This window comes from Mangifera indica, chromosome 9 (assembly GCF_011075055.1).
Source record: "Mangifera indica cultivar Alphonso chromosome 9, CATAS_Mindica_2.1, whole genome shotgun sequence".
In the NCBI taxonomy this organism is placed as follows: Eukaryota; Viridiplantae; Streptophyta; class Magnoliopsida; order Sapindales; family Anacardiaceae; genus Mangifera; species Mangifera indica.
In genome coordinates, this window is record NC_058145.1 from 434,862 (window position 1) to 454,686 (window position 19,825).

At 35.3% G+C, this 19,825-nt stretch overlaps 2 protein-coding genes and 1 pseudogene across 2 annotated transcripts; 1 reads left to right on the top strand and 2 right to left on the bottom strand.

Annotated features, from left to right (window-relative positions):
• The first annotated feature begins 860 nt into the window (after nt 1-860).
• LOC123225616 lies at nt 861-9,192 on the top strand (annotated as a pseudogene).
• Nucleotides 9,193-9,728: 536 nt separating this feature from the next.
• LOC123226162 lies at nt 9,729-10,526 on the bottom strand. Its single transcript, XM_044650667.1, has one exon. It carries the CDS (start codon nt 10,490-10,492, stop codon nt 9,887-9,889), a length of 606 nt encoding a protein of 201 aa, XP_044506602.1. The 5' UTR covers nt 10,493-10,526; the 3' UTR covers nt 9,729-9,886.
• A 2,045-nt stretch (nt 10,527-12,571) lies between these two features.
• On the bottom strand, nt 12,572-16,135 carry LOC123224696 (septin and tuftelin-interacting protein 1 homolog 1-like). Its single transcript, XM_044648387.1, has 3 exons — nt 16,026-16,135; nt 15,647-15,908; nt 12,572-15,296 (listed from the first exon to the last, which is right to left on the bottom strand). Exons 2-3 carry the CDS (start codon nt 15,894-15,896, stop codon nt 12,943-12,945), a joined length of 2,604 nt encoding a protein of 867 aa, XP_044504322.1. The 5' UTR covers nt 15,897-15,908; nt 16,026-16,135; the 3' UTR covers nt 12,572-12,942.
• Nucleotides 16,136-19,825: the final 3,690 nt, after the last annotated feature.

Here is a 19,825-nt window from a genome sequence, read left to right on the forward strand (position 1 = left end):
GGTTGATTGGACTGATGGAATTTGGAAGCAAAGTGGATTCTGGTAGAATAATCCAGGAGCTTTTTCTTGAGATGTGGAGATGTTTTTGTGAAAAATTTTAGCTGCAAAATTGCTTAAACTTGAACACGGCTGAAAAATTGCAGTAAAATATGCAGTGCTTCGAATAATCTGATATGTTCCACGTGTTGCCTTTGATGATCTCGTGACCCAGGGGAGTTGACAGAAATAAAGAAAAAGATTTTTAAAAAAATGTTCCATGTGTTGCCTTTGATAATCCTAATGAAGCTGAGTGAAGATTGCAGCTGCTGGAATTTATTTTTTGATAAATTGAAGATGTGCTCAAGTGCTCTGAAACAAAGCCAATATAAGTTTGTTTTTGTTGTTTAATATGTTGACAAACTTTCTTATCCATTTTGAATTGTTTTAGTTTGTATTTAGTTGGAATGTAATCAATGCAGCTTGGAGTTGTTAGAGCAGGTAAGCTCTTGGTTTGCTTTGTAAGAAATTGATGGTTTAGCTTAATTTGAGCTGCTGTGTACTTGTATTAAATAGGATAGAAGGTATATAAATGTATTATTGAAGTAATGAAAATAGTAGTGACTTTTTACAGCCAAAAAAGACTTCTTCCGTTCCAGCTTTGTTCTTTCTTCTCTTCTCCTCTGTTTTTGCGTTTTTTCATGCTTTCTTTGCATACAAATCTCCATTAAAAACCAACAAATCCAGGCCTTGAGTTTTGTGCTCTGGGTTCTCTCCTAACTGGCTGGACCTCTTTGCTTGCGTGCTCAGTAGCTTCCTTCTTTCTTTTAGTGATAAAGGGAGTCAAGTCAACTGCTCGTGCTTTCTTTATTTAATTGATAAAGATGTCAACTTGCTTCTTAAAAATCAACTTTGGAGCTATTATGATCAGGAATGTCTTCATCATGTTGATGAAATTAGCTGCTTCAGGATCAGTTGTGGTTTACTTGAATGTAAGTTGGGTTTTCTTCAATCTTCTTCTACTTCATGTTGCTCTAGCTCAGAAAAATGGGTCTCAAGCTACAACAGCTCCTAATGAAGGTCAACTTCTAAGCTCCATCTTCTTTTTGGCTGTTAAGATGATTTTCTAGCAAACACTTGTTCTCATTCTTCTTCTGCTAACAGTGAGAGCTTTAAATGCATTATATGAAAAATGGGGGATATCTACAAATAAAAAACAATGGAATATAAGTGGAGAGCCATGCAGTGGAGGAGCCATTGACGATTCCATCCCCATTGATGCAAATGGGTACAACCCTTTTATCAAGTGTAACTTTTCTTACAACAATAATACTCTTTGCCACATTACCGAGATGTAAGTCTCATCACTTTTAACCTTTTACTGAGTAGAAAAAGACAAAATTTTGGGGTTGCTTACTTTTACATTTTCTTAGTCAGGAGAGTTTGTGGTCTGCAAATTGAAGGTGTTATCCCAGATGAGCTATGGAGTTTGAATTTCCTCACAAAACTGTATGGTTTTGTATAATTCCTGTAAATTTATTTCAATTGAGTATGATTTAGACCGCTAGATGAGGAATAATTTACTTATTTTTCATTGTTTTTGTTTAATCTTTCCGTATGAGACTCTTGGGTTGTCCCACATCGGTTGAGAAAGGGATTGGGTGTTAGCATTTCAATGTGAGAGAGTTTATTCCTTGAGCTAGTTCTTGGGATGGGGGAAGAGTGCTTCAGAGCCCGATTGCCATAACTCCACCCAAACGTTCACGGGCGTGAAGGTCCAACTAGTTGGCCATTGTCCCGCATTGGTGGGAAGGTTGCTGGGTTGTGGGAGAGGGACTAGATGTCATTGTGTAAGTGAATTAAAATTTGTGTTACTAAATATAAATCCTACCTATTTCTTCTGTTTTTAACAGGGAAGTGGGACAAAATCTCTTGTCAGGTCCACTATCTCCATCTGTAAGCAATCTAACAGCAATAAAATACCTGTAAGCTGATATAGATTTTTTATTTGGAAACCTACACAAGTTTTTCTACTGCCAATATTTTGTTTTATTTTGTTCAGGCACTTAGGCCTTAATACATTGTCTGGCCAGCTTCCAAACGAGCTTGGCATGCTTTCTGAGTTGGTATCACTGTAAGTTTAAAGTTTATCTTCTTCTTAATCTATAATAATTTATCTAAATGAATGCTTTGTGTAATTGCATTTCAATTTGATATATGAAGAACTATATTTTTGGGGATGCAGAAGTATTGGCCCAAACAACTTCTCTGGTCCTGTGCCACCCGAGCTTGGTAATTTGTTAAATTTAGAATATTTGTATATCGAAACAAACAGCTTCTCTGGTCCTTTGCCATCGGAGCTTGGCAATTTGGTGAAATTAAAGACACTGTAAGTTGTTATTAACTTTTGAGTTTCGTCTCCTATGCAAAATCTTCCTTATATTGACCATATATCCTACTGAATAATGTTTCACATAAGAATGCAATATGTGAAGTTCTCAGCTAGGTTCAGTCTTATTGTAAACCAGTGACCAGATTGTGATTGAATTCATGAAAATTCTTTGCCTTGGCAGATATATGGACAGCTGTGGAGTGAGTGGCGAGATTCCTTCAAGCTTTGCAAATTTGAGGAACCTGGAAAGAGTGTAACTTTTTGGTTTTGTTAATCTTTTAATGGAAAATGGCTTGGATCAGATCTTAAACTAATTCTTTTATTGTGCTCAGGTGGGCTTTTCATGTTGAACTTGCAGGAAGGATTCCTGACTTCATAGGGACTTGGACAAACCTTAACACCTTGTGAGAAAAATATTCCAACTTTTGTCTGTATTTTATTTTCAATCAGGCTTCTTCACTGTGAAATTAATTTCAAGCACTTTATTGTCCTACATTTTGTTGTAGGAGGTTCCAAGGAAACTCATTTGAAGGGCCAATTCCGTCATCCTATTCCAATCTGACTTCTATGGGAGAGTTGTGAGTGTCAGCTTGTGACATTTCATTGATAATGTTTTAATTTCTCAAAATAATCAAAGCTAACAATCTCATGAAAAATGAAAATGTAGGAGAATAAGTGATTTATCTGGTGGGAGTTTGTCATTGGCATTTATAAGGAATATGAAATATTTAACTATCTTGTAGGGCAACATTAACAAATTTCTAACATCATGTGTTGAATTACCTCATATATACTTTTATGTGTTTTTCTTCCTCTTCTTTCTTTGATCTATAATGTCTTTTCAATACAATGACAGTGAACTAAGGAATAGCAAAATTTCAGATTCAATTCCTTCTGATCTCTACTACCATTGGGATTTGCAGTATCTGTTAGTAACTTATTCCCTTTTCTCTTGTTCATTTTCCCTCCGTTACATTTTGGTTGTTAGCCAGTTTCTTCATCTTATAATTCTGTAATCCTTATATTTTTCTTCAGGGATCTGAGTTTCAACAATATAACTGGACAGATTCCCAATTCGCTTTTCAAGTCAATGATGTTGACTCACCTGTAATCTGTCATTATAATTTGTTGTATCATTTACATCCCTGAATATTCTCATTATATTCAAACTTCTTGTGGTGCTTGAATGTTCTCATTATAATGAAACATGTATTGCTGCTTTTATACCCAGATTTCTTGGAAATAATGGATTAATTGGAACTCTGCCTGCTGTTAAAAGTGAGAATCTTGTCAACATGTAAGTACTTCAAAAATATTTGCATTGATCTCCCTACTAATTAAGATATCAATTTTTGTGAGCAATTTGTGTTGCGGACCAAAATAAAGAAATCGAGACATAGCATTACGAATTTTTGTTTTGAGTTTCTATCAAAGTAAACGGTGTCAATTAGTAATTAAAGTTTCTTAAACTTGCCAACTATGTAACACATTTGCTTGGTGCTGCTGAGAACAGAATGAAAAAGAATCAAAATTTCCTTATCCGTTGGTCTTCTCAAATCTTCTATTTTCTCTCCTCTTAGATTCTGGAAATTTCTTTCTCTAGATTGACTCTGTCTTCATCTCCCTCTCCTTTTAGTTCAGTCCACGTCAGTCTGATCATAATGCTAAACTTGTATTCAAGATTCTCTGTTTAGTGCATTTCCAATATGAAATCAAAGATGTAAAACCTGTTCCCACCAGAAAATCACCTGTTTTTTTATCTTCTCCATCCAATTTTATATGTGCATATTAGAAGAAAAATAAATATTTATTTGAGCTGTATAGATTAGCATCCAGATTGGGACTTGTCAGCTTTCTTTATTTTCCAGAAAACATATGCATCCATAATCCTGAATTTTCTTTTTTCCTAGATTTGGACTAACATTTCTATCTAGGCATGTTAAGTAGACATGTGAGGTTCTTGTGAAAATGGGGAAGTTAAACTTTTGGATGTTGTAAAATGATTACAGTAAAAATCAATGTGACTTGAATAATGCCTGGATACTGGCTAACTGGTGTACTGTGTAGCTAAAATTCTTCTTAGCTTGTGCTTGCAGAGATGTTTCATACAATTTTTTATTGGGCAGCAATCCTTCTTGGGTAAACAGACAAAATCTACAACTGTAAGTCTTGAAGTTCTTATAAACTTAGATTTCATGCCATATTTAATTTACAAAGCAACATATAATATTAGCTCCAAGTTAACTTTCATTCAAAACTTTCTTTTCTAGCAGAGAATTGTATTCTATGTGTTGGGGTGAAACTAACATTGAGACTTTTATTGGTGCAATCTGCAGAAATTTAGTTGCCAATAACTTCACTCTAGGAAGTAACAGCAGGTGATTGTCTCATTTCTATGTTTCATTCAAATGCTCGATACTATCTATAACATTTGTGAGAAAGAATAGTTGCCTAACTAAGTTGTTGATTGTTGGTCCACCACAAAAGTGATGGGGGATGAAGCTTTCTCTCACTACCCACACCCAACTTGTTCATTAAAGTGGCAGAAAACCTCCCCTCAATTAGAGCCTTCGGAGATGTGATTTTACTAAAACTGGAGAGCTAGAACTACACGGACCATTACCTCTCCATGTACTTGGCTGAAATTATTCTTAAACCTTGAATTCTAATACCACTTTTTGGGCCACCACAAAACCGCTGTTAGGCCTTTCCCACCTCAAAAGCTAGCTCAAAAGGTAAGACTTTCCTTTACACTTATATACACACATCGAGCTTGATTCCAAACTATTGTGGGATACTCACTATCGATGGTACATTTGAGAATGCATTTAGCAAGTTAACCTCTACTCTCAATTTTTAAAATAAAAGTTTAATGCATGAAAGAGTAGCCATACCCTGAAAGGAAAAGTTACTGATATTGGTATTACTTGTAATAACAAGGCTTTAAAGAAAACTTTTTCTTTGCCAGCAATACTCTTTCTATCCTGGGTTGCATCCCTCAAGGCAATGTTTATTTTTGCCTTCATATACTGTTTATTTGATTTTAACTATGATTCTTATAAGTTTAATTTTGTTCTTCTGATAATTATTAATTGGATATCAAAATATAATGAATATACTAGTAGAAATGGGTGCTTTAGTGCCTAGCTTTTGTTCTCTGTCATAATTAATGAAGTTCATCTTTTAAGTATATTCTTCTTTTTCCCTCAGTGTTTTGCCGTATGGTCTAAATTGTCTCTAACGCTCTTTTCCTTGCAATCAAGGTTCTCCAATCTGTAAGTACAACTTCATTCTGTGGTCAAAAGACAAAGGAATGATCTATTTTGTAATGAACTTGATCTTAGAGAAGTACCATGGATATTGTAAATTAAATTTGGACATATTCTTACTTTAATAGATTGGGATAGCTTTTCTGGACTTGCCTTCACAAGTGGCTATATTGGTTTGCAGATTTCAGCTTTGCAATTAACTGTGGTGGTCCTCAAATTACATCTTCCAATAATATTGTGTATGAGAGGGATAATGAGACCCTTGGTCCAGCTACATACTATGTGACCAATTCAGACAGATGGGGAATTAGTAGTGTTGGATATTTTACAGGGACCAATAATCCGTGGTTTACAATTTCTTCCGACTCTTAATTCACAAATACTCAAGGCTCAAAACTTTTCCAGACAGCACGTATTGCCCCTTCATCTCTAAGATGCTATGGTTTAGGCCTTGAAAACGGAAACTATACTTTGACTCTCAAGTTTGCAGAAATAGTTGAGATGGATTCTACTGGTAGGAAAAGTCTTGGGAGGCGGATTTTCGACATTTATGTTCAGGTATGACTTAGATCTGCAGATTACCTTAGCCAAAAAAGCCTCACCTATACATCACATTGGTTTATGCAGAGGTTAAAGCATGATGAAATGACCTTAAATTTATTATATCTCACAATGTAGTCCATGTCTGATTATTCCAGGGAATTTGCGTTGAAAAGGACTTTGACATAAAAAGGGTAGCAGGTGGAGTCCCAAGAACAGCAGTTCAGAGAGAGTATATGGCTCAGGTATCTGAAAACTACTTAGAAATCCACTTGTTTTGGGCTGGGAAAGGGACCTGCTGCATTCCCACCGATGGTACATATGGACCTTTAATTTCAGCCATCAGTGCTACCCCAGGTTAAAGCAATAGCTACCTTTTTTCTCTTCCTTTTTTCTCTTTTGTTTGATTTCCTTGCATTTTATAGATATTGAGTTAAGTACTGAGCTTTGATACAGATTTTGAACCTACTCTAAGACCTCCAAGGGGACGAAATCCTATGACCAAGAAGAATAGAGCAGGCATTTTTGTTGGTGTTGTGGTTGTATTTTTGTTACTTCTTGCACTTTTCTTCATTATCCAGACAAGAAGAAGACCACAGATTGATGATGATGGTAAATCAAATTATCTTCAATATCATTAACGTCTTATCGATCACATATTTCTGAGAGAAAAAGAAAAAATGGATTTAACAAATCCTTGCTCAACTTATAAAGCAGAGGTTTATTAGTGAGTTCTGAAATGCAGTACAAAGTTAGAGAAATAAATAGGATTCAACTTGTTTTATTTCAATAGCATCTTAAAAGAATCAATATACCATTATTAGACAATTGCAAATGTTTCTTTCTAGCTTTTCTCAGCTTTAACTTGAAAAAATATTTCGTGAAGTATTTGATTTGACTAATTACAGTAAGCTATGTTGATGGTTGAATTTTCAGAGCTTCTGGGGATAGATGTTAGACCATACACTTACAGTTATGCTGAACTAAGGGCTGCTACAGAAGGCTTCAATCCTGCAAATAAGCTTGTAGAAGGAGGATTTTGACCAGTTTATAAGGTAATTCATTGTTCTAATCAATGCCAAACAAGAAGTGAGCACTTATTAGTGCCTTATGATTAATTGTTTTTCCAGAACTAAATACAGGTTGCAGCATTACTTTTCGTCCCAGATTCAATGGGAGACACAATCTTTTTACTTATCTATCTACGAAACTTATGATTTGTTCTCTTTGGTCAATAAAATGTGGTATGTGGTTCATGAAGTCAATCAAGTTTTTACTGATTTCTCTGACTGATTAAGTTGAATTCTTTACTCAATAGGGAACACTGTGTGATGGAAGGGTCATTGCTGTGAAGCAATTCTGTAGCATCCCACCAGGGGAAGAGCCAGTTTGTTGCAGAAATTGCTACTATATCTGCTGGACAGCACCGTAACTTAGTAAAACTTTATGGATGTTGTTACGAGGGAGCAAAAAAACTCCTTGTTTATGAATATCTAGAAAGTAGAAGCCTTAATAAAGCATTATTTGGTATGTGAATAGCATGTCAGTACTATGTTTTTCTTGGGAGTCCTAGCATAATTGTGTATGAAAATTACTACTCAGACTTTTATATGACTTTTGTGAAGCAGGAAAAGGAAGTTTGAACCTTGACTGGTTGATGCGTAATAATATATGTTTAGGAGTAGCAAAAGGTCTTGCTTATCTTCATGAAGAGTTAAGGCTTTGAATCATACACAGAGATGTGAAAGCCAGTAATATTCTTCTTGATGGTAATCTCATCCCCAAATTATCAGATTTTGGTTTAGCAAAACTTTATGATGATAAGAAGACCCACATAAGCACCCAGGTTGCAGGGACAATGTAAGAGATTTTCATTTTCTTCCTAAATTCGTTTAGATCATCATGTTTTATGCTCATGGGACTTACTGCATTGAATTGCTTTTATTAAACTGACACAGTGGATGTCTTGCACCGGAATATGCCATGCGTGGACATCTTACAGAGAAGACTGATGTGTTTGCCTTTGGAGTTGTGGCTCTAGAGGTTGTTAGTGGGAAGTTCGGAAGAAGAGATGTATCTTCTTGACTGGGTATGCATGACATTTCAGTATAGTAGTAAACATCAGTGCTCTTCTTTTATTTCTTGTGTTTTGGTTTGCATCATAATGATAACAGCACCAATGAATATTTTACCATTTGGGTAATGTGTTTGAGCACGCTCTACATCTAGAGGATCTACGAATCCATACCAGGTGTATAGAAACTTTTTGAGGACCACCCCATGGGATCCAAGTTGGTATATGTTAATTGTGAATTAAATTCCCATGAAAAAAAGATTGAATCTTAGCAGTCTAAAAGGTCCAATTTGTAACTTTTCAAATATACCATTCAAATTTGATATGCATGCCAATACCTTTTTGTCCTCCTGATCCTGTCACTTTGTATCATGACCTTGTGCATCTTTTCTGCTTCCCAGGCTTGGCATTTATACCAGAACAATCGCCTACTTGAACTGGTAGACTCCAAATTATCACAATTCAACGAGGAAGAAGTAAAATGTCTGATAGGAGTAGCACTTTTGTGTACTCAGTCATTGCCTTCATTGAGGCCATCTATGTCTCGTGTGATTGCCGTGCTTGGTGGAGATATTGAAGTCAGCGAAGTAAGTTCCAAGCCCGCATACTTGACTGAATGGTCATTTGCTGATGTTACCACCCTTGTTTGTGATTATTCAACCAAAGAAAGTGATGAAGGTAGCAGCCATCACAACTCAAGCCCAGGTCCATTGATTGGCCTTTCTAGATTGGATTCCACTTCTGCTTCATATTAGTTCAACACAGTATTCAGTATTATTCATAATGCAAAAGGGATGTAAAGAAGGTGTCTGACTTCACTATTCTCATTGTCACTATCAATGTTGAAAGATTCAATTGATCTTTTAGCATGTTAGGGAAATACTGATGCTGATGTAATCTGACATAGACTAATTAATCAGTTTTGTCTTATCATCTCTAAACAATATAAAATGTCAATAGCATATCTAATATATCTTTGTCGATATGGGTTGTTTAAGGGTTTTACACTCACCTCATTGTTTGTTTGACGTGGGATTTCTTAATGTGAGTGATACCATTTATAACAATTTAATCTGATTTATTGTTAAAATAATTAATCATTTTTGTCTTATCATCTCTAAACAATATACAATGTCAATACATACCTTACATTCCTTTATTGATGTGGGTTGCTTAAGGGTTTTACACTTATTTCATTGCTTGATATGAGATTTCTCAATGTTTGTGATACCATTTGTAACAATCAGATCTGATTAATTGTCAAAATAATGCATGTATTAGACACAATCCATTATGGTTTTACTTTTGGAGTTTTGCAACTCAAAATACATTAAAACAATTTCAGAGTTTCACAAACTATTTAACTAGTTTGAACTCATTATTCCAATTCGGGATACCATATGAGATGCTCATACATATTGAGCATCCCTAGCAAGATAACAGTAATAGATTATTCATGGGAGCATTTCAATCAAACTAAAAACAAATATTCATCATATTATTTCAGGATTATCTATAAAGTAGCAAATTACAAAAGCAGAACAGAATGTTCTGCACTTTCTGAGTACATCCAAACCAATTCTCCACCAATTTAATCAACCGAAAAAACCAAACCCATCTGTTGAAACCCTAAATCTAACCACACAAGATGACTCTAGTCAATCCAAGAACTAAACAGGACACACTAAAGAAAAACAATGTAACAAAGTCTCTTGCAGACCATTTTCTAACAGCTTTACTTTCAACTCTCAAACTCTTGGCCCTCCTCAGCGCATCAACTTCTTTCAAAAGATCAAACTCAATACCCTTCTTCTTCAACTCCTCGACGCACTTAGCCAACAGCTTCCCGTCCTCCTTCTCTCTCTCCAACAGCTTCTCCAAGTGGCTCTCAACATCAGACTTGTATCTGACGGCCCAGATCATCCCCAGAGAGCAAAGGAGTGAACATAAGCAGGGAATCCATGATCTCTCGCAGGAACCCATTTCTGCGTTCGAGGCATTGAAAAGGAGAATGAGAGAGATTGAGTGAAAGAGGAAGAAGAAGATGTAGAGCTGGGTCAATTCCTTACGGACTGAGTCGATTTGAGTCTCTTTGAGACAGATTCTGTTAAGAATTAGCTCTTCTTCTTTGAGCCATTGCTTCAGGAGAAGTTTGTGGGTTGGGGTTTCGGCGATTTCGTGAAGAGGATGCGGTGGCCGTGGCTCCATGGATGGTGGTTTTGTGCTCTGATCGTCAGCCATGAAAGTGAATGAATCAGAACGTTGAGAGGGTTTGTGGATTTTTAAACTGTTTTTCAGAATCTAACGGTCGAATTTGGGAAAATCTTAAATAATTGTAATTGGACGGAAAAGCCCCTGGTCGGTGAATTGAGTGACGGGATTGTGGCCACTTTTTGTAAGTTTGCAACGGCTCTTTTTTTGGAGTTAAAATGGCGAATTTACCCTCGTGTATGTTTATCACCAAATGCACATGAAAATACATGTAATTACTTGTATGAAAAGATGATTTGAGGAGATTTTTTTTTTTTTGGTTAAAAGACATAAAAACTTGAAAGTATCATTCATTATTATCCAATGACAAGTTTTCATCAGATGAGTCAAAGGGAAAAGGGAGAGCGAGAGATAAGATGAGAGAGAGAAATCAACGATTGGTGACGGTGAATAATCACTAGAGATAAGGAGAAAGGAAGATCGAGGTGCAACTAAAGTTTTTTAAAACTCTAGGAGGCAGTTGTATATGATAAAAAAAAATAAAGTTTTGTAATTCTAGCTTTAGGGGAAAAAAGTCAGTTTTTAAACCTTAAAAAATATGAGTAGAAATAAAAAGGGAAAAAGACTATTTCCCACCCATTTTCAAACCTATACCCACGGAATATCAAAAACCCTTTTTCCCACCCATGACCAAACTGTCGTCCAAATTTTCAGTTAGGGATAGAGGTAAAATCGTTATTTTAATTATAAACCTCAAAACTTTAAAATTTCACCAGTTCCCCCCTCCAAATTTTAAAAACTAACACCTCAACCCACCCTCAAAGTTTGAAAAATTTAGATTTTACCCCTAGGGTTTGCTTTCTTTTCCGACCACCACCGACAGCCGACGCATTCTATCAATCTCTCATCTCCGACTACAAAAGACAACGAAAGATGACCCTTCGTCACCCAGATCTAGACAACGAAGTATCATCCAGATTTGAAAGAATAGACGAAGGATGACGCTTTGTCGTCGCGTTTGGACGACGTGATGAGCGGAGAAGAGATCTCTGTCTCTTCATCGCACCACCACCGTCGCACCAGGAGAAGGAGAAGGTCAATGATGACATCGAAAAATGAAGTTGAAGAATGAGGGTGAAATGCTATTTTTGAAAGTTATGGGGGGCGACTGCATTTTGAAAAATATGGAAACCCTAGGTTTGGGAGTGAAAATGTTACTTTTCAAAGTTTAAAAACTTTAGATAAAAGTGAAATGTTAGTTTCTAAAATCTAAGGGGGGTGAAAAGTAATAAACTTTATAACTTTTTAATATAAACAGTAAAATGACTATTTTATCCCTCTCTTTAACAGAAAAAATTAACAAAAGTTTGTCTATGGATGAGAAAAAGAGTTTTTGATCTTCCGTGAGTAGAAGTTTGAGAATGACCTAAAAAATAGGTAGAAAATAGTCCTTTTCCCAAATAAAAATATAAAAACTTAGGGATAATTCTAAAATATGAGTTTAAATAAAATATTTAAATAATATTTTTACCCGTACCAGTATCAGTAAAATTTAACAAATTGGTGAGTATTTAAATTTTCAAAAATTAATAAATATGAAATTGAGTTTGCATTAAACCTTAGGTGAGAATAAACCTTTTGGCCTTATACATTAAATAGAGTATTGCATAACATTAAATTTTAAAAAGTATTTCAAATTAGGCTTTCCCCTCATTCCCATTTATGAAAATTTGCTCGAATTTGTATAATCCACGTATGATTCTGTTCATTTGTAATGGAAAAGAAAACCAAAAAACCGGTTAAATATAATTATATTATAGTTCGAAAAATCATAATTGACCTTTTAATTATGATCACCCAATAATGTTATTGAGATACGTCATTAGCATGTACACCTAATTTTGCTTTCATATTGCTCATGTTTTAGGTCTTCAGGTATTTTTCCTTTCGATGATGAGAAGTTCTCTTAAATTGGCCTGTCGATTAGTTGGAATTATGATTGGAATAGATCTCGACACGAACCTGAACAATGTCTAACTTGAAATCAAATTAAATGCAAATAAATCAGTTTGAGAGTTAAAACTTAAACTCCACTCAAACACAATTTAATTACATAAGAAAATTAATCCCCTTAATATCTAAAATTAATCCCACTAAAATCAAAGAGTTACATAAGAAAATCAAAGACAGCTCTACAACCATCCAAATAGTTTCCCCAAAAGCACGTGGAGAGTCAAAGAAGACATTCCTTTCACAGGACACATTCAAAGTTAGTTTTAGCCATCTGATCTGCAGACAGCCCCATCATCCTCGCTGGCGGTGGGAGCCCTTAAACCAACGCACTAGATCTGCTTAAGAATCTCCTTAAATATACAAGCTTAACGAGTAACATTACGTGTACCGACAAATTTTACTAACTTATTCATATAACAAAATCTAACAAAACTTTGGGCATACGCCCCTAAAATTACATACCAAATTTAATATCTCCTTGCAAGAGAATTATTGTGCATTCTCAGCAATGTGTCAAGTGTAACTGCAGTCCATCCCTCCTCCTTCTGGGCATACACCATTTGATTTAGAGAGTCCACATATATGCTTATGTTGCCAAAGCCATATATTTGCTGACCATTATGTGTCCTTCCAGGTTTAGGCTTAAATAGTAATTCATGCTGCTGTGCATATGCCTCAACAACTTCTTTCAATGTCATCTCGCGTTGTGCATCTGTGCCATCCATATGGGAAGCTGCTGCTGCTTGTTGAGCTTGGGCAGCTGCTTTCTGCTGAGCCTCAAACTGCCTCTGCTCCAACACCCTAAGATAACTAAGGTTCTCCCTTAAGCCAGGTTGGACCACTTTCATACCATCAGCAGCTTGAGACATCATGTCGAGACCGATATTTAGTTGAGTCCGGATATTTTCGTTGGCTAGAAGTTCCTGTGGAAGAAGTCCCTTCCATCCCATATACCATTTATGAATCTCTTCAAAGTTCGGAGAAGTGTTCAACCAGTGATACAAAACCTGTAGCCACTTAGCAAAGAAAAACCTCTCCATCAAATCAACCATGAGATGAATTGGAATGGCAGAAGCCCAAGACATAACCCAGTAGAACTGATCAAGCTTTTGGTTTGAAGGGTTAATTTGGAACTCTTGAAGTGCAGCTTGCAATTTTGGAATAATATATCTACGCATGAGCTGCTCCCAACTTGTTGAATCAAACACCGTCTTCCATGGTGACAATATGGTGTAAGCAGATACATCACTTGGATGCCATGCATCAAGAACATTACTCAACTTTACACGTATGATATGATACAGACCCTCCAATTTATGCCCCAACATTGGGAGCCATGGATGCACCCAAACATGAATTGGAACAGTTTCTCGGCGTGGGTCCCACGAATCAACAGCAGTTGACAATTTTGGAAAAATTATCGTATCCAGTATGGTCTGAAGAACAGAAGAAGGCAGCAGATTCTCCCATGACTCCAAAAATCTAAGCATTGGCTCAGGATCTCTTGCATCCCAAGTATTGATGCCAGATATTCTCACAGCAGGTAAGACAACTTCAGAAACCAGTTGAGAATAAGGTGTTGATATATCCCATATATCATGACTATCCTCTGTTTGCAACAGATTCTTCCATGTTGACACAATCTCCAATTTATGTGATGGACTCCGAAGAGGGTCCCAACCTTGAAACATCCTTATAAACAGAGGCAAAGCATACAAGCAAGCAATGCATGACAAGTTACAAAGTTTATAATCATGAGGAAATCTCCCGTGCAAGTCCCTAAAATAGTTTGCCAGTGAGTCCAATGTTAAAGTTCCTAATGAATTTTCTCTCTCAATTTGACCCAAAACATTTACAATTTTCTCCATATTGTCCATCTGCTTCTTCTGTTCATCCGCCGTCTTCTGCAGCTTCTCCTTCTCCTTTTGCAGGGTCAATGCAGTCTCCCTTTCATTCCTCAGATCATTATCAATCTTCTGAATATCAAGCTCAGCCAAGTCCACAATCAACTTTAGATTATGCTGTAGCTCAGGCATTGGAACATCATTCTCCCTTGCTTTCTCCTCTGCATTCAAATTCTCCAAGTTTGTCAAAACCCTAACTTGTGGCCCTCGCATGTCAATCACCTTCTGAACCACCTCAAACCCCTGTTCTTGTTTCTTTGCTAACAATTCCTCCATGGTAATATACTCTTCCTTCTTCCTCCCCTTTGTCCGCTTTGACCAAAGCTTCTCTTTTGCTCTCCCAACAGGTTGTTGTTGCCCCTTACTCTTCTTTTCCTCCAACTTTTCCAAGTCCAACAACTTTGCAGCTGGTGCTTCTTTAAAATCATTGAAACCCATACCCATATTTTTTGGTCTCATCTTTGCCTCAAGCGGAGTCACAATCCCTTGCTCATTCTTTCCAAGCCCGCCACCTTTATACCCCATCTTCTCCAGCAACTTCATCCCAATTCCCTTTGTATGCTTCTCAAAAACCCCTACATCCTCAGTGCCAATTTCTCTCCCTTTTCTGCCTTGACCCTTATTCTCCGATTTTTCCCTCTCCCGCTCTCTCTCCCTCCTCAGTGCTCCCTCTTTTATCTTCCTCCCAAATGCTGTTGGCAAGAAATTATCATCATCACCGCCCAAATCACTATCTTCAGCCTCATCATTCGTTTTCTTAGATCTGTTTCCACCAAAACCTAAACCTAAACCAGCACCGGAATTACCAGATCCAAAGCCAATACCTAAACCAGGGCGGTTGTCAGCATCCTCCTCTAAGATATCATCATTTTCCTCTTTGAGATTCTTATCAATCTCCTGATTGGGCATTACAGTACCTGTAATAACAATTAACAAGTAGCCATACATTAGTTTCAATATGATACAAATTTTGGGAGAATCAAAACTCAAAAGCTAGTTGTTGACATAGGAGACCCAAAGTCACAAAACCCGACACTGGAGGCCCATATTTCGGCCTTATGATACAACTGGTAGACATGATAATTACCCTAATGCCAAATGATATTAAGCTTGGAGAACCACAACCTAAAAAATTATTAGAGTGTCCAAAGCCATGTAAACCCTAAAACAGAAGCTCATACTATCTGATGTAGTTCCCAAATCCTGCAACACAATCTTATGTAAACGACCCACAAATTTCAAATTAAATTAGTTAAACATGACTAACCTGTAGAAACGAAATTGACAGGCTTTGTCATATCGGCTTTTCTTCCAAAGTCACGGTCTTTTCTCCGCTTCTTGGAGTAACCATCATCGTCAGAGTCAGAATCAGAGGCAAAAACGCCATACAAAACATCGTCTTTAGTTTGAGTTCGTTTTTCCTTGCGCTTCTTGAAATAAAATTCGCCATTTATCCACTGACCTCCCTCGAAGTCGTTCTCCATTCCGAACCTCTCCATCTCCTGCTCATCGTCCATCTTCGATCTTATCTACTCGTCAAAACAAAATAAACCAAATTAAATTTAAATTTATAAATAAATGTAATAGAAATTATCAGATGAATTTATACTTTCACAAAATAAAAAGCCAAATTTGAAAAAGCCAACCTTATGCGGTTGTTGTACGAAAGAAAACACCAAAAATTCCTCCGGCGTAGATTGAGTTTTGGCCGCAGCTCTTGTGTCGGCGACGTTGGGCAGAGAGGTGGCGTAAAGTAAATATTATTTTCTGTTAATTTTTAAGTTGATTTGTAGTGGTGCATAAGAAACGTCACCGTTTTGACAATTCATGATTATTTTCCTAGTCAAGTCAATGCTTTTATACATATTTATTTATTTATTTATTTATGTCTTGGTTTATTCTTTGGTCATTTTTTTTTTTTAATTTATAAGTGCTAATAAATACTCCATAATTTAATTTCTTATAAAATTAAATATTTAAATCTCTTGTGTAAAGAATTAAAATCTTTTATTTTTTTCTACAAAAAAGTTAGCATGAGATATCAACATTTACATTTCTATTACTAAATATCAATCTTAGTGGGAATTTTTTTATGTCAACTTCGCCTTTGATAGTTAGATTAGAATTAAACTAAATTTAAGATTAAATTAAATTCAAATTATAATTATAATATTTAATTCAAATTGATATATAATATCACTTAAAAACTATTAATTGGACGAATAATATCGTAAAAACTGTAAATAATATTATTGACAAAATAAATTATATTATCGAATAAATAAATAAATTATTCTTAAATTAAACTATCAATCAAAAGTTTTCAACTCTAATCGATTTGTTTGAATCAATTTAGCTCGAATTATATACACCCTAAGCCTTATTATATGACCATGGAAATGAGCTTCCTTATTGTTTTAAAATAGTAATTGCACATTGATAATAATAATAATAATTATTATTATTATTATTATTGTTATTATAATTAGATTTTCTTATATTAAAAAAATCGTTTAATTTTTTTTAAATTAAAAACAAAACGTTAAGGACCTGTATTCTAAGAATAATATTATTTTATATACTATCAATAAATACAATGTTAAAAAAAATATGTTTTTATATAATTAAATAATTTTAAATTAAAAATAAAATTTATATTATTCTAACTAGTCCACACTCGCACCCTTCAAATATGGTTAAAAATGGGCTGCTAGTCTAGCAACATTATTGGACTTTTTAATTAATAAGACTTCTCTAAGGTTGGACCTGACTGTCAAAGGTGCGTTTTTGATAAAAGGCCTAATTCAAAAGCCCTGGTGCATGGTGCCATATACAAGATGGCTGAAAAAAATGGCAAAATTTTGAGAGAGAGGAGACATCAAAGGATTATAATAGCATCCAAGTTTGTTCTAAAAGTTGTTCAATCCACAGGATTCAGGCAGAATCCGGATCGATGCTACAATTGTTGTGACTTGACAAAGACCCACTTTGATAAAAATTTGAAGATAAATTACAAAACAACACAAATAAAAGTGTTTCTATTATAAGGTGTTACGAAGTTGAATGTCATCAAGACTAGAAACCAAACATTTGCCAAAATCCTCGGCATTGAAAGACTAAGAGTTTCTATTTTAAGTATCATCCTCACATGGAGGGTTGTTGTTAGCAAACAATAACTAGGACACACACCCAGGCTAGCACAGACATATCGACGCTATGTGCGGGGGATGCATAGTAGCACTTCCGGATGGCTTCGGAAGATTGAGAAAAGATGGAAAAATCATTCTAGCCTTGTGACAGTTGTGATTACATTAAGAGTAACACTACAATTACAAAGTCTTTCATACAAAGAGATAAATACAAAGTGATGCAGCATTACCCTTTAAATGACATAAAAAACAATGAGTTGGCTTTGTATATTCACTCCACCATATATATATTTTACCACATCACTTTGTATATGTATCTTTGTATGGATTTAAATCAGTGAAAGAATTTCCTATGTCAATGGGCAGTCGGTTCGCTGGATCCTCCTCTCCTTGGCGTAGTTCCATAACAATCTGAGCACTGTGGAGTCGTGGACGGTTTCACATACATGTCAAAGATGGTTACTTGCTCTGAGCTTTCATTGCCACATGATGGAAATGAGAGGTTTTCCAACCATGGAAGGACTCCGCCACGTGGACGCTACTGAGATACGATACAGTAATGGCTCTTTTCACGCCGTTGTTGATTTTGATTACTTTTCCTTTACCTTCGAGACTAATCCGACGGCGGAGATTGGTTGATTCGGAGATTGATACCTGGAGAGGACTTTGAATTGAACTCATTGCGTTTCGAATTTTGGAATAGTCTGTTTGGTTGCCGTGAAAATGCGAGGAAAAGCAAAGAAAATAAAATAAACCGAAATTAAAACGAAACAAAAAACAAAAGATGAAAACTTAGTTGAAAAAAAAAAAAAAGAGATTTATCGGTTGGCCGCTGTTAGAAGAAATGAAAAGCTAGAAATTTGGAGGGGAAAAAAGAAAAGTTTTGACTCTTGTTCAGGGAGAGGTTAAGTGGCTGCGAGTAGACCTGGCAAAGGGCAGCTACGGCCCGAGACTAACAAAGCCTGGCCCAAGGGACAGGGTTTGCAGAATTGCGGGCCGTGCTGGAAAGCCACAACTTGTGACATGATGGACAGTGCCAAATTAGGCACGGGCTAATGGAACGGAAAAGGTCGCAACCGATGTTCTCAGCATAGTGGAATACTTGAAACAGACAGACTCAAAAGACTTGATGTTTAAAGCTACGATATTTATGTTTGATAACTCATGTCAGGGACTAAAATAAACGGAAAAAAAAAAAGTTAACAAAATAGGTATAATATTAAAAAAAATTTTAAAAAAAATATGAGTTAAAAAAAAAATACTCATGATAATTGATAAAGAATATTTTGTCATTGAAAACACACATTTTCTAGAATTATCCTATTTCTTTATAAAAAAATGGATACACCATTTTCACAATAGTCAATAGTGACCGTTGTATCATAAGTATGATATTTGTAATCACATAGATTTGATATTTGTATGTGTCCTTCACTTGTGCTTTAATTTTTAGTTTTTATACCTAGTTTGAAAGTATGAGTATTTACAGATTCACTCATATTTGTTAGATAGGATACAATTCTACATTTTTATTATCCATTTAAACAATCTATTTTGAATTTATACCTATATCAGTTACAGTCCACTCGATTGTCCTATTTTTTTACAAAAAAATAAATGTATCATTTCCACAATAATTAATGGTGACTGTTGTGTAATTAGCAGTTAAAGTAGTAGTAAGTCCAATATCTTAAAAGGTTATCATCGGTTGTGATCTTTAATCACTTGGATATAATATTTGTAAGTTTCATTTACTCATGCTTCAACTCTTAGTTTTTATATCTAGTTTGGAAGAGTATAAGTATCTACAAATTTATCCGTATTTGTTAAAGAGAATACAAATCTATATTTTTATTATCCGTTTAAAAAACCCTTTTTGAATTTATACCAGTTATAAAGCCCCTAATTGTCATATTACTTTACAAGAAAATAGATAAACTATTTTCATAATAGTCAATGGTGACCGTTGTGTCGTTAATAGTTAAAGTAATTGTAAGTCAAATGTTTTAAAAAGCTCTAATCGCTTATGATTTTTAATTACTTGGATATGATATTTGTAAATATTATTCATTTGTGCTTTAACTCTTAGTTTTTACATCTAGTTTGGAAGAGTATGAATTTCTATAAATTTATTTGTATTTGTTAGACATGATATACTTGTATCTTTATTATTTATTTAAACAATTTGTTTTAAACTTATAGTTATTTTACCCATATCAGTTATAATTGTCCAATTGCCCTATTTCTTCACAAAAAAGTGGACCATTTCCACAATTGTCAAAGGTAACCATTGTGCT

Excerpts from the sequence above, each read along its gene's own strand:
- LOC123226162 (XM_044650667.1), bottom strand. The coding sequence starts at position 10,492 with ATGGCTGACGATCAGAGCACAAAACCACCATCCATGGAGCCACGGCCA.
- LOC123224696 (XM_044648387.1), bottom strand. The coding sequence starts at position 15,896 with ATGGACGATGAGCAGGAGATGGAGAGGTTCGGAATGGAGAACGACTTC. Across the intron at positions 15,297-15,646 it reads TGTCAATTTCGTTTCTACAG|GTACTGTAATGCCCAATCAG; the intron begins GTTAGTCATGTT and ends TTGTTATTACAG.